The sequence below is a fragment of the Hirundo rustica genome, chromosome 4 (assembly GCF_015227805.2).
Source record: "Hirundo rustica isolate bHirRus1 chromosome 4, bHirRus1.pri.v3, whole genome shotgun sequence".
Lineage (NCBI taxonomy): Eukaryota > Metazoa > Chordata > Aves > Passeriformes > Hirundinidae > Hirundo > Hirundo rustica.
The window spans coordinates 21,775,954-21,789,074 of record NC_053453.1 but is presented as its reverse complement, the minus strand read 5'-3'; the positions used below and the strand labels follow the sequence as shown (position 1 = coordinate 21,789,074).

General features: G+C 36.5%; 1 protein-coding gene across 2 annotated transcripts in view; it reads right to left on the bottom strand.

The window, feature by feature from the left end:
- WASL (WASP like actin nucleation promoting factor) overlaps positions 1–13,121 on the bottom strand; it is a 49,899-nt gene that overhangs the window by 11,720 nt on the left and 25,058 nt on the right. Inside the window, exons 2-5 of one of the 2 annotated variants that reach the window (XM_040062147.1) lie at positions 11,647–11,781; positions 10,284–10,370; positions 9,680–9,776; positions 4,792–4,815 (exon numbers count right to left, since the gene is read on the bottom strand). In XM_040062147.1, coding sequence (XP_039918081.1) covers positions 4,792–4,815; positions 9,680–9,776; positions 10,284–10,370; positions 11,647–11,781 — 343 coding nt within the window. The remainder of the gene's footprint in view (positions 1–4,791; positions 4,816–9,679; positions 9,777–10,283; positions 10,371–11,646; positions 11,782–13,121) is intronic. The other variant, XM_058420277.1, reaches the window with a different exon arrangement.

Genomic DNA, 13,121 nt, shown 5'->3' with positions numbered 1-13,121 from the left:
TTCTGACTACTGTGTTTCACAAATGCCATGTACAATCCACAAACTCAGGAAGCTGTTTTTGAGCCGTAGAATACCTGTACTCTAGCTGTAGCTCTATATGCCACATGCATCCAGATGGGTTCTGAAGGTCAGATGCATAAACTAAGATATTTGATGAAAAAAAAAAAAAAGTTGCTAGAACAGAGCAAAGGAATATTTTCTGAACTACAACTTGTTTTGTGCCACATGCACAGAACACATGCGATGAGACATATTAAGTAAGATACAACATAGCCACAATCCTAGGTAAGATCAAAGATGTGGCTTTCATAAACAGTTAGACTCAAAAAGCCAGCAGGCCATTACCTGGGCAACACACTAAGATATTTCAGGAGACAGAACCTTCATTTAATAAGCCTTTCTGCCACCACACACAAAACCTGAACATCACAATAGCTTCAGAATGCTGCTCTGGACACACTACTGTCTTCAAATATAGGACCATATCTGTGGAACTATTCAGGATTTCTTATGTCTTACTCCTTAACAGGTTTTCAAATCAGTGGAGTCCCAGATAAGAAACAGCTTGCAAAGACAGTAAAAAGAGCAGTAGAAATACAATTCATAATTTGTGTGTTTCATTTATGTTCTCAAACTTTGCTTTTAATTATAAATAATTCTGAAATATTATTCTAGTTATTTTAAATGCATCTGAATTATACTTCTGCCGATTTTAGCATTTTAAATTTATGTTACTAGTGTAATACTAACAAACAAATACACCTAGCACATGTTCCACTCACTTTTTTTTAGCTTTGACAGAAGATAACTCTTGACATAAGCAAGGGATTGCAGTACTTAAATACTGAGGCAATTTATGCATTTATCATATACATACACATGTATAATACATATATACACAGATGTATTTTTAAAGAAACCTACCAAAAGGGTAAGTAATTCCAGTTTCGGAAGAATGAGATTAAGCATGTAATTTAAAAGCAGTTCGGCCAGAAAGAGTTTGAAAACATTCCCTAGTTGCCAGTGACTTAGAACCCAGTGGTTAGCAAATCAACTAAAGTAAGACACAGTCTTACTGAGGAGATGATAAAAAAAGTCTAATTAGACTTTGATAAATCTGAACCTTGTTTTGACACTACTTTTTCATAACTGCATTCAGAAAGAACCCACAAGCCTTATGTTCACAGTGCAATAAAAAAATAAGAAAAGCCAAGTAGACAACAAGACAGATAACATAGCTGACACTTGCAGGTAAACACTTCAGTGGGAAGCACCTAGTACTGGCCAGGACAAGAAACAAGAACAGAAACATGACACTGGGCTAGACAAAACTCATCTAAAACATATGACAACTCCAACAGTCCTGCAGGAGTCTTAAAGGACAAGATTATAAGTCTCCATTGAAACTGCATTAAAAAAATATAAAATGATTTCTGCTAAGCAGAAATACTTTTATCTAGAAATGTTTTGATCTAGACAACGGTCCTTTGAGAATACCAAAACAAACTGACCACGTAAGACTACATAAAACAATTTGCACTGTTAGAGTTTCACTTAAAGTTAGCACTGAATTGACTAATCATCAAATATTATCAACTCTAAACAATAAGTTCAGTAAAATCTTCAGAATGAATTGAAAATTACAGTCATAATTTTCTTGGTACAAAACAAGAAACACTAGGAGTTAATTTTCATTTTAATCACCTATTACATTTTTTTTGTTATATTCTGCCCATTTTCACCTATTATATTGGTACTTATAATTTTAATAGGTGTACTGACATTCAAAAACAAACAGGTACCTTTACAATGCTAGTAAGTTGGTGACATTCTTCTCTCAATTTCGAGCAGTCTTTGACATGCATCTTTTTGTATATAAATCCTGAACTAACCGAACATGGTCAGTTGCATGTAAAGCAGCAGCAAAAGCTGAGCTAAAATCACAGACTGACAGTCTGATTCCTTGACAATAATATTCATACAAGAGGTCACAGAAAACTTAGAGATGAAAATTTCTTACCGTCTGATTTAGACCTTAGATGTCCACGAGGGATAAAAGAACCTTGGAAAGAATTGTACTCTTCTAGAACTGCCATATTTATATCCAGTAAAATTTTTCCCATCATTACACATGCACCTTCCCCAGCAGGTGTAGACAGCTCAATAAACGAAGATGAGAGAGGCATATAGAGCTCATCATTAGGAAGCACCTGGCAGTACAGTGGCTTTAAGCATCCACTGTTATCAATATCTGTGACATCTTCAGAAGGGGCTCCAGAAAACGTGGTACAGAACATTTTGAAATGTTAATTCTAGTCTGTATTTTATTTAGAGTCTCTTTAGGTATCTGTCCCAGACTACAGACAGCCCTACAAGAAATGCAAACTGTTCTAGTTAACAGCTGAAACAAAATTCTGCCACATGGTTCTTCAAAATTCCCTCAAAACCTAATACTCTGACAAATCCTCATTTCATCCAGTACTTCATACTAGGTCAGTTTAACCACAATAACTCTTCTTTATTTGCATAAAGAGACCTAGCTATTACAAATGAGTAGAACACAAATCCCAGGAAATTACAGACTAATACATTTTACATAACTGTTAATGCCAATCTGAGTTTAATCCTGCAATTCTACAGGAAAAAAAAAATCCCTAAAAAAAAAAAATAAATCCCTATCATTGAACACGTCATAAAAAAGACCAAGTGCTTTTTCCATGTAGCTTCAATGCATGCAGAAAATCCAGACTAACAAGCCCCTGTAAAACAAAATTCCTCACAGAATTTCAACCATGGGTCATGTGAGTAGAGAAATGTGACTATTCTGGCTTTTCAGTCTTAGAGCTAATAATGCATTAATACCCAGCACAAAAAACCCCCTCCTGTTTCATCTTTTCTCCCCAACAGAATTTCTGAACAGATACTGCATATAGAGAGTAAAATAAAAACTAGCTGTTATTACAACAGGTGTGGTCTTTATTTCTTCCAGTTACATGCTGATAGTATGTATCTGTTCTAGTCTTAATTCCAAATACTGAAATGCAAAGTCTGTGGAGGGTACAACAACCTGAGGCATTATTATAATCCATGCCCCGACCACATCTTGTCTGTGACTACAGAGCACATGGCCACGCAACTTTTCAGCAGCAGAGAAGCTAGGCATTACAAAATTGGATAAAATCAAAGGAAAATGTTTTGACAGGTTTTGAAAGAGTATATGGATGTCCCAGGGAAAGTTTATCAAAAAACAGATGCTGAAACCTTTGAAGTGATAAATCTGAAACACTGAGCACAAACCCTGTATCTTCCACAGAACATTCAGGATAAATTCAGCATAGGGACAATGATGGCAAGTTTAGTATGGCAGAATTTTTCTCAGAAAAATATTGTTCTCGAGGCCTTTCAGCAAGAGTTATGGAGAGTATTTTAAGCACAGAAGCTTTTGCAGGCTTTGTTTTCTTAAATCTTATTCTATTCAAGGATAGTAAACTAGACCAATGAATTGTTTGTGTTATAAGAGAGACAAAGGCTAGATTTTTTGTGGGAGGTATTACTACATGATCACTGCTGCTGTAATTCCCATCTGCACTGCAGACACTGCTATCAGGGATGTGCTGTTTAGGTAAGCAGAGCAGTCAAAACCTTCTGAAAGCTCAGAAAAGCCGGCAAGACCATCACAGATGGTACTACTATGAGTGTTTCAAAATGTAACAGCCCAGTCAAAGTTTAATCTATACTAAAAATGCCTGACCTAAACTGATGATTGCCTGAACTTCCTCAAAACTTAAAGTTTATGAAAAAGCAATTTTTTGAGAAGTATTCCATATGAGGGAGATTTTATCTGGGTATATAAAAGGAATCATTAGCTCCCATAATTCAGGATTAGTTATGAATTACCTATTCTGGTGACCTACAGAGAAATGCTTGAATGACTTGTTTAGAACAAATTTTAAGGCTACCTCAAGTCATAAGCAGATTTCAGATCAGTTGACTCCACCTTTGCTCAAGCAGCAAATTCACAGATACATGCTATGACCTATGATCTGGATCACTAACAGAAATATGACAGGATTTTTAACTGTAGTATGAGTTTAACTTTAGTATGAGTTGAGAAACCAAAACCACCAAACCTGATATTCAATGATGTGCCTTTATCATAATTTTAGAATGGATGGTTAAAAAGTTCTGTATCAAACTGATACACAGTTAGATTCCTTCCATCAGTTTAATAGGAGGATCTCCTGAGAAACCTGTATCTTCATGCTAGTGAGACAAGCTCCTGAGGCATGGAGATTCAATTAATTCTTCATTCAAAAGGAGTTTAATATTGATGAACATATGACATAAACCCAGAAGACATGTTACATGGTTAGCCAGATATACTGAAATTAAATATTATATTCTATTAAATCCATCATTATTATGCCTGCCATTAAGACAAATGGACTAACTTTGTACAGTGATCCTATACATGCATATTCTGAAGATCAATCAGCAAATGCAAGGTACAAAGTTTTCTTCTCAGTTTAAAATGAAGGCCCTCTCTCCTACTTGCAACAAAACATGCTCTTCCAGAAACATTCTTTAGAAATACCAGCTAAGCCACAAAGTTTTCAAGCCACAACTAAACAAATACCAAAGAACAGAAACAAAAAGAATACTGTAATCTCCAGTTTACTGCTTTTGTCTCTTCATGATTGTCCGGAACAAATCTGAAACAAAGCTACACATAAACAGTAAAGGACAGCAGAATGAAAATATGAAATGCAGTGATTCATGCAAAAAGCTTACCATTTGGTGGGTCTCGTCTTTTTTCTGTTGAAAAAGAAAATGAGCTGTTTAATCATAGGTATCACAGGAAAAATTAATTCTACATTTTAGTGTCTAGTGAACCTTTCAATAACCTTGACCTCAAACTTAGGAATCTATTAATATCCTTAAAATCTACTTGTGCAGTTGAAAAAAGTATTACAGAACAAAAAAATACCCAAACTTAGATAATAAGCACTGATTTCAAGTGTACAAACTGAGCAGGAGCATAAGGCAATAGCTACTGACTTGGTTTCAGGCACTTCAACTATGAAGCAGAGTGAAATATTCAAAAAGTATCTGTTTAAAATACAACCTATCAAAATAAGATTTTTGAAGCACTATACTTTCTGATGTCCACTGAACGAAAACTGTTCTTTCATTTTTATCTGAAATGTAATTAGCCCTTTTTTAGTCAAGTATTTCTCCCCCACAGAACCTAAAATTTAATTGATTTTTGCTTTATGCATAAAAAATAGGACACACAGGGGCAAGACACATCACCTATGTTATCCAACAGGTAGCTTAACAATATGGGAAGAACTAGAATCTCCTTGATACTAATATGATACTCTATTCACGGCACCAGTGTTTTACAGACTATGAAGAATCTGGCTTGATGATTTAAAATGTAAACATTTCACACCTCAATATTCTCAGCCTATACTAATAAGTTCCCCTTTAAAGGAGATTTCTCTCACTTACTATTAATTCCTATCCACACCTAGCATACATTTACACTATTTGTGTATCTATGCACACACACTTAAGAGATTTGGATTTAGCAGCACCCATAAAGGCAAGCAATTTATCATCTCAATACAACAAAAGCCACAGCTCTGTAAGGATCTGGAGTATCTGTAGTCTAACAGGGGCTCCCACGAGTTGTATAAGAATTTGTAACAGGCACTTCACTTTCCAGCAAGTCCCAGAAGAACTGTTAACTTGTTCTATTTTTCCAGACCCACAAACATAAGAAGGGAGAAGGTATCTCCACAGACAGTGCTGACCTTGTTCTAGGAATACTTAAAACCCCCAAAATACACAATACTAAGTATACAAGGTAAGTCTGCCTAATGTCAGTCTGCTGATCTTCAGGTAGGAATAAAGGAATCTGCCAAGATTGTGAAACCATCATGGGAAGGTGACCAAAACCCATTGAGAATCAACTTCTGATGAACAAGCCTTCCAAAGACAGCTGATTTTATGACAGCAGGTTAGTTTCAAGCACAGAAGTGGTGCTTCAGCACAAGGTATCAGGTCTGAGGTGAGAAAAAGAAAACAGGCTTTTCGGCCAAGTACTGTGTGCTCTCTTCCTACAGGATTCAGTTTAAGAAACCATATCTTGTACTGTCCCCTAGAAATAAATTATAAAAAAATTAAAAAATCAACCCCCGACTCAACCTTTGGACCATAATCAAGAGTTCTAGACAGCACCTCAAGGAGAGTGCAGGACTGTCAGAGGATGGGAAGATGGCAAAAGCAGGAGGCATTCATAGGAAGTATTAGGTGGCCTTGAGTCAAATCATATGAATCCTTTAAAATTTTCATTTTTATAAATAGTTCAAGAGAAAAAAATAGTGGGAAACAAACCAAAACATTATATACACTTCCTGTAATTTTTACTGGCTTTGATTAATTTGTGGCCCAAAGAGACTAGCTCTGTTTTTCTGTGGTTACCACTGCTGACAAGAAAGTATGAACTTTTGGTCCTGAAGTGCAGATGACCTAACGAGAGTGGCAGATTTTCCGGTTTTTTTGAAGATGAACATGTCTACTGATCTAAAACAGATGAATACCAGCAGCTGCCTATGTACAAAAAACACAGTTCCCTTCAATGAGCATTCCTGGAAATGAGAATAATCTCTGCCAAGACTTGAATCCAATGCAAGCTGAGCAGGTTAGAGATGCTTCTGTCACACAGGCAGCAAAAACAAAAGCTGGGACCGAAGATGAAAGAAAAGAAAAAAAACAACAAAGCAAATAGAAAAAATCCCTCTCCATATGAAGTATCTACCCTGAAACTTATTAAGTCCGTTATGAAGGTACGCAGGAGCTAAAAGCTTGTGGAGGAAAAAAAGCAGTTTCATGGAAGTTAACAGAGCTCCAACCCATGAGCTGCAAGCAGCCCATAAAAATTAGTCAAGAAGCCTCCTACTTCAGAAAGAACTACTTGCAGTTAAGGACAAGGCTCTGTTTCCCTTTTAGGGATGAGTGATCAGCATGTGGAGAAGGCACTTGTGTGTGTATACACATTAACATTTCTGAGGCAAGATTATAACAATAAAAACTAATGGCATCTATGTGCAATATCCGAAGTGAGAGTGTACTACAGTGACAAGCACTGAGGTGAGACACACTGTGTTCACGCTGTTTACTGGGGCAACTATTTGGGATCGGTTTAAGAAGTAAATGGAGAGATTATTTAAGTAAATCTACTGACAAATTAATGAATTATAGCAATTTCTTTCTAACCTAAGGTTAAGAATTTAATTGACTAAAAGAAACCCCAAAACCAAAGCCCCCATAATGAAAAGGCCAACACAAACCAGCGTTTAGCTAGATGAAACCCCACGCTATTACAAAGATTAGGACAACAGATCAAGAATTCTTTCTCTACCTTTGTCCCTCATTCCATCCTTGACACTCTCTATTTGGTATTTTGTACATTTGCAAGCTTTTGTATGTTCTTTGCTTGGAGCCAAACTTTCACCTCTCTGGACCTCCAGATGCACTTACTCAGGGGTTGTCTGTATACTGGAGTGCATTGCATGCTGAGTGAGGAAGAACAGAACACTGTTGTGTGTTCTCCTGGCTGTCAGACAGTATTCTGTGTGCTAACCTCAGCACCAAGCCATAGCTTTGTGAGCCAGAAGTGCTGTTACTGCTACCTTTCAACAACTTAAGTTTTCCATAAGACTCCTGGAGAAGTCTCTTAGCAAGCCCTGAATGGCATAACAGGCAGCTAAATGATCACATGGAGTGCTTAGTTGAGTTGAAAGCATCTCAAGTGGCCCTGCTATGAAATGAAACAATTTGGAAGCTACGAAAGTAAAAATCTCATTAAAACAGAAAAGCATCAAAATCATCAGACTATTACCTCTGTGATTGAGAAATTAAGAAGTATTAATATTATAAATAATATATAACTCTGACATAATTTGTATTTATATAAATCTATATATAAATTAATATGGTTTACATAAACATTTATAAATAAACAAAAGCATAAACACTAACAGCAAATCAGCTTTGATCTGTACAGTGCAAAGCCTGTTATTTTAGAAGCACAGTTAAACAGTCACAAGGACAAATACAGAACTCCATCTGGTGGCTTGACTAAGCATCTCGTAACTGTTTTAAATTCTTGGTTTGCAGCTCTTAATAAGGAAAAACCTGAAGTTTTGAGGGTTACTTTTTATTTTTCATTTCATTTTCTTTTTTAAATAAAAGCTGTCTTGAAGCCACAAATGTTTGGCAAGGTAGTTGTTTGTTGAAACAACACATAAAATAACATGAGCTTTACCATACAAACCAAGATATTAGTTCAGAGAGTAAACAAGAAAAACTTAATGTGGTCCCGTGGAAAAAAAATCACTATGTGGAAGAAAAACTATGTGAACAGAAGGTTTGACTGAACCACTATTTTCAAACAAAGTTTGCTATAATCAATAATGCAAACATACTTCTTCCCATGTCATGCCTGTGCATTGTAGCATTGTGTTTCAGACATGTAATAGAGTAAAACTTCAGTAACAGTAGATGCAAAATTACTTTTGCAATGTGAGTATGACAAACTTTATAACTGCCACTTCTTAGTGATTCCACTTCTTCTCATGAAACCTTAAGAACTTACTCTGAGCTGAGGGAATCTTAAAGAAGGCATTTAAGCTCCCGGAACAAGTGCTCTGTTCCGAGTCACCATGCCTCGGTGAAATCCAAGTGAATACATACAGATAACGCACATTTGCAAGAGTACTTGCAAGGACAGCTCTCCAAGCTCTCCAGGACGAAGGCTTCCTCCTTTTACAGTAGTTTACATTGCACTGCTAGTGCAATTCCAGAATGGATTACAAAAACTGTAGCTTGCACACAAGTCCACACTACATCTTATAGCAAGCCTGAATGCATCTGCTTGTTCCAAGCCTGTTCATATCATTTTATCCTTCACAGATATACAGCTGTCAAGACAGGAAAGTTGTTTATGGGCTCCCTGGAAAATGACCAAGACAAGATCAGTAGGAAGCCTGAGCTGCCTTTAAAGCACTAACCACGTTCCCAAGGCATCTTGCAGCTGGCAAAAAGCATGCTGTGCTTCACTGACTGTCCTGTGCTGCTAAGGACAGTATGGGCACATTATGTCTTCTGTTCTTGGCCTGAGCCAAGATCTCTAGTTCTGAATAAAAGATATTTCTCTACTAACTGCTGGATCAATGCCAAAAATCCATGAACTACTGAACATACCAGATGGTAAAATTTTTGTTACAACCCACTTGGGCTGAATTTAACAAATCAGTTATAAACAGCCCAGAGCTGAAAGAGGGTTTATTCAAATATGAAAACAACTTAGGGAAAGATTTCTAGTTTTCCCATTGTCAGCTTACAGTTTTTGTTTCCCCCAATCTGTATTTTCAAATCAGAACCTTGGGGTCTCAGTTTACACAGAAACTTATAGAACAGAACACCAAGGTGAGTTGTTTCAGAAAATTTTTGCACAATAGAGAAAGAAGCACAGTTTAAGAGCATAATTACTTTAAAATATAAATATGGCAGTACTGCCTCCAGTGGCTTTCAGACATGGAAGTAGCTTCCTGCCTCCCCTCAAAACAACATAAACAAGCCTGAATTTAAGATTAATTTGAATATTTACCAGATTTTCTCTGCCGTCGTCCAAGTAAATCTGTTACTGTTTTGCGGAATAGTTTAGCTTCTTCTTCATTAGCAAAATTAAGACCAACTTGACATGTCTGAAAAACATTAAAATTCCCCCCCCCCCATGACTAAGAAAATGTCTTAAAGGCTTTTTTAAATATTGTCTTACACCTTTCTAAAGGTATAACAAGAAAAGTCACCACAAATTTGGAACCAAGTCATAGTGAAACATTGTATCTTAGGAATGTCTGTCTAATAAATTTTCTAAAGATCATGGCTAACAGATATGAGCAAAATCCTGTAGCTTCAAATCAAGAGGGGATGGGAAAGGAAAATCCGTGCTTTAAGAATACATATGTCATAAATATCATCTGCAAGTCAAAATATAATTTCATTAAAGAAAGTTGAAAATAAAGAACCATGCTTTATGCTTCTGTACTATATATTAAATTTTCTAGTTAAGATACCACAAAAATTCCTTTAATAAATAAGCCTTTATGAATAATTAATAGAATTAATTAATAACCTCAGTTACATTAAAAGAAGATACTGTTCAAACCAAAGGCATTTTAGAATAGGTATTGAAAGACATTGAGACTCACATCTCCAGCAAAGGTATGAAAATATCCTCTAGGACTATTATATACAAAGTTATTGTACAGCTCCTGTTCCCACAATAATTTCCCATCCTGAAAAGAAGAAAACAAACAAAAAATAAGATTATAAAACTTCAGATGAAATTGCAGAGTTTAACTTCTTTTACAACAGAACCTATTAAGAATTGGACACAGCACAGTGTTAAACAACTGCCTTGCTATTAACCCAATGGATAAGCTTAACCAAAATCGATATACAGCAGAGCTTATGGAAGAGGTGTGAAAGCCTATTCTACTGGGTCACTGTGTTCTGCTCAAATTCCTGGATGTTTCCAAAAACTTCTTTCAAATTCTACAGCCCTGCAACAGTGATACTGACAGCAGTAATAGTGACCACTCACAAGAATACAGTGACGATCCAGCAACAGCAATAAAGGAGGCTTCCAGTCTCCCGTTCTTATCTCAGGCTTGACTTGAAAACAATTAACTTAAAGAGAACAAAATTCTCATCTTTTAAAGAAGCCTCACATATTTAAATGACATTATACAGCTCAACAACCAATGAAGAGGTTTCTGATGGACTCTTAACAATCAAGTGACCAAATGACAAAGTCAAATGCAAGTGCCAACTGGCAATCCTGAACAATCTGAGACTTCAAGCACTGAATGCTGACAGATAAGGAGCTGTTTCCTGGATGCAGAGATAATGGGAAACTTTCCTAAGTGTCAATGCAGTCAGTAGGACCTAGGTTCCTCAGCACCATTTTTGTTATGAAAACACATCTTGGACGCTTCACCTCCCAGTTCGCACTCTCTTGAGTGGAATATTATAATAGGACAAATATCTTCAGTATGAGTCTATTTTTTGTGAAGGGGGAATGAAAGAAAAAGCCACCTACCCCTGCCAGAAAGTCAGAACACACCTTGTTTATCCTGCAGTTTTCACATGAACCAGCACACTGATGAAAAAGTTTGTTTCCACCCATATGTAAGACAGCATCTATTTTCTTAAACCATCTAAAGTAGTGACATCTGCTAGAATTTTGATAGCTATCCATATCAGTGACATTATACTCATTTCCACTAATGTGGAAATCAGATCTGTACAGGAGAGTTTCTGAGAGCTGTAAAAAAAATTGATATTTATTTCATCCATTACAGATGACATATATGAAATTGTTTAAATTTAGAGTACCTGAAAAAGTTGCAATTGCCTATTGAGAGCAACTACAATTGCGCTGCTTAAAGCACAACCACTTACTTGAGAGCTTCTATGAATGCATAGCTACAACCCATACTCATTGAATTCAAAATGGAGAATGAATACAACCAAACTTAAAGGCTCTGAAAAAGAAAAGAAGATGCTTACCTTAATGTCAAATATTCTGATAAAATACGATCTCTGCGGATTGTCCTTTACAAGGCAAGCTACACCACAGCACTTCTTTGACCACATGGCATTGCGATCTGCAGCGTATATCTGAACAACTGCTGAAGACATGGTCTAAAAAGAAGAGGTAGCTATTACTTTTAAGGAAAAAATTTACAAATTCTATAATGGATCCTTTCCCAAAGCATCTCTTAGTTTCCTTGTTCTAGGCAGCAACTTTGCTGATTTCCCACATAGTTAACACCATAAGGTTCAGATGACCCCAAATCACTCCTATGCTTTAGATTTTCACTTCTATGTAAGATTGAGACACCTTAAGACCCAAATGAACTTTTCATTCTTTTTCATGAAATTCAGCTAAGCGATTTTGCCTGTAAGAAGCAGATCAGTAACTATGGTGGTCACACAGAGTAGCCCTAGTGTGCAAAGAAATGTCTGTTTAGTACTCCAAACTGAATACAAACACAATACTCAAGATGAAACTCTAAATTGCACACTCTGGGGTACTGGAGTGCAACTGGCTGAAATACATTTCCTAATTGTTTAAGTGGTCTCTGGCACAATTTTAACCTATGCCAACCAGCAAACTCCAAAAATTCCTAGGCATAGTCTGAGAACTCACATGAGCTAGGCTTACTCCCAGCTGGCAACCAGAAATTGTCCAGTTTTCAAACTGAGATTTTTTTAATAAGGGGTGAAGTTTATTCCACACCAGATTGCTTCAGTCACTAGAACATTCTTGAGCATATTTTCTAGTATATATGTGTCTTACCATAAGGAAAGGAAAACAGAAGCCCTTGAAGATGGTATATTTGGCAGTGAAGTCATAAGGATATAAAGTTTAAATGATCTGTAATGGGGACAGACCAGAGGCTATCTAGCCTAGGATCTACGCTCCAGCAGCACCATATGCCAAAAGAAGGTAAGGATACCTTATAAGAATATACCATTACAACTATGGCAGCACATCCCCAGGAACTGCCAGGTTGAAGCTCAAAGATCCCCAGACCAACAGCACATACTGCATTTTTCCTTTGTGAATTCATCTATTCACTCTTCAGACCCATGTGAAATTCTGAGCATGATAACACTGGAAAGGATTGTGTTTCAGTTTTCTAATGCACTGCATGACTAATTAGCTCCTTTTATCTAGACTTTTGCCACCTGCTAGTTTCAGTTGATTGTCCCTCCTTACTCCTTCACTAAGAGATGGTGTTGATGGCTCCATAGTTGTTCCTTTATACTGCACATCCTTTTATAGCTATTTGCCACACTTCTTTGGCCTCTACACTCTCTTTACAGAGCTTAGGAAGCAACACTAGTTTTATGTCATTCTTGTACCAAGAAAAAAAAAAATCATACAATACATTACTCTTGTCACTCTTACATGGATATTACTAATTCTACTATGTCCTTCTTTGCATGGGGATGAGACATGCATATGAATCAGGTTT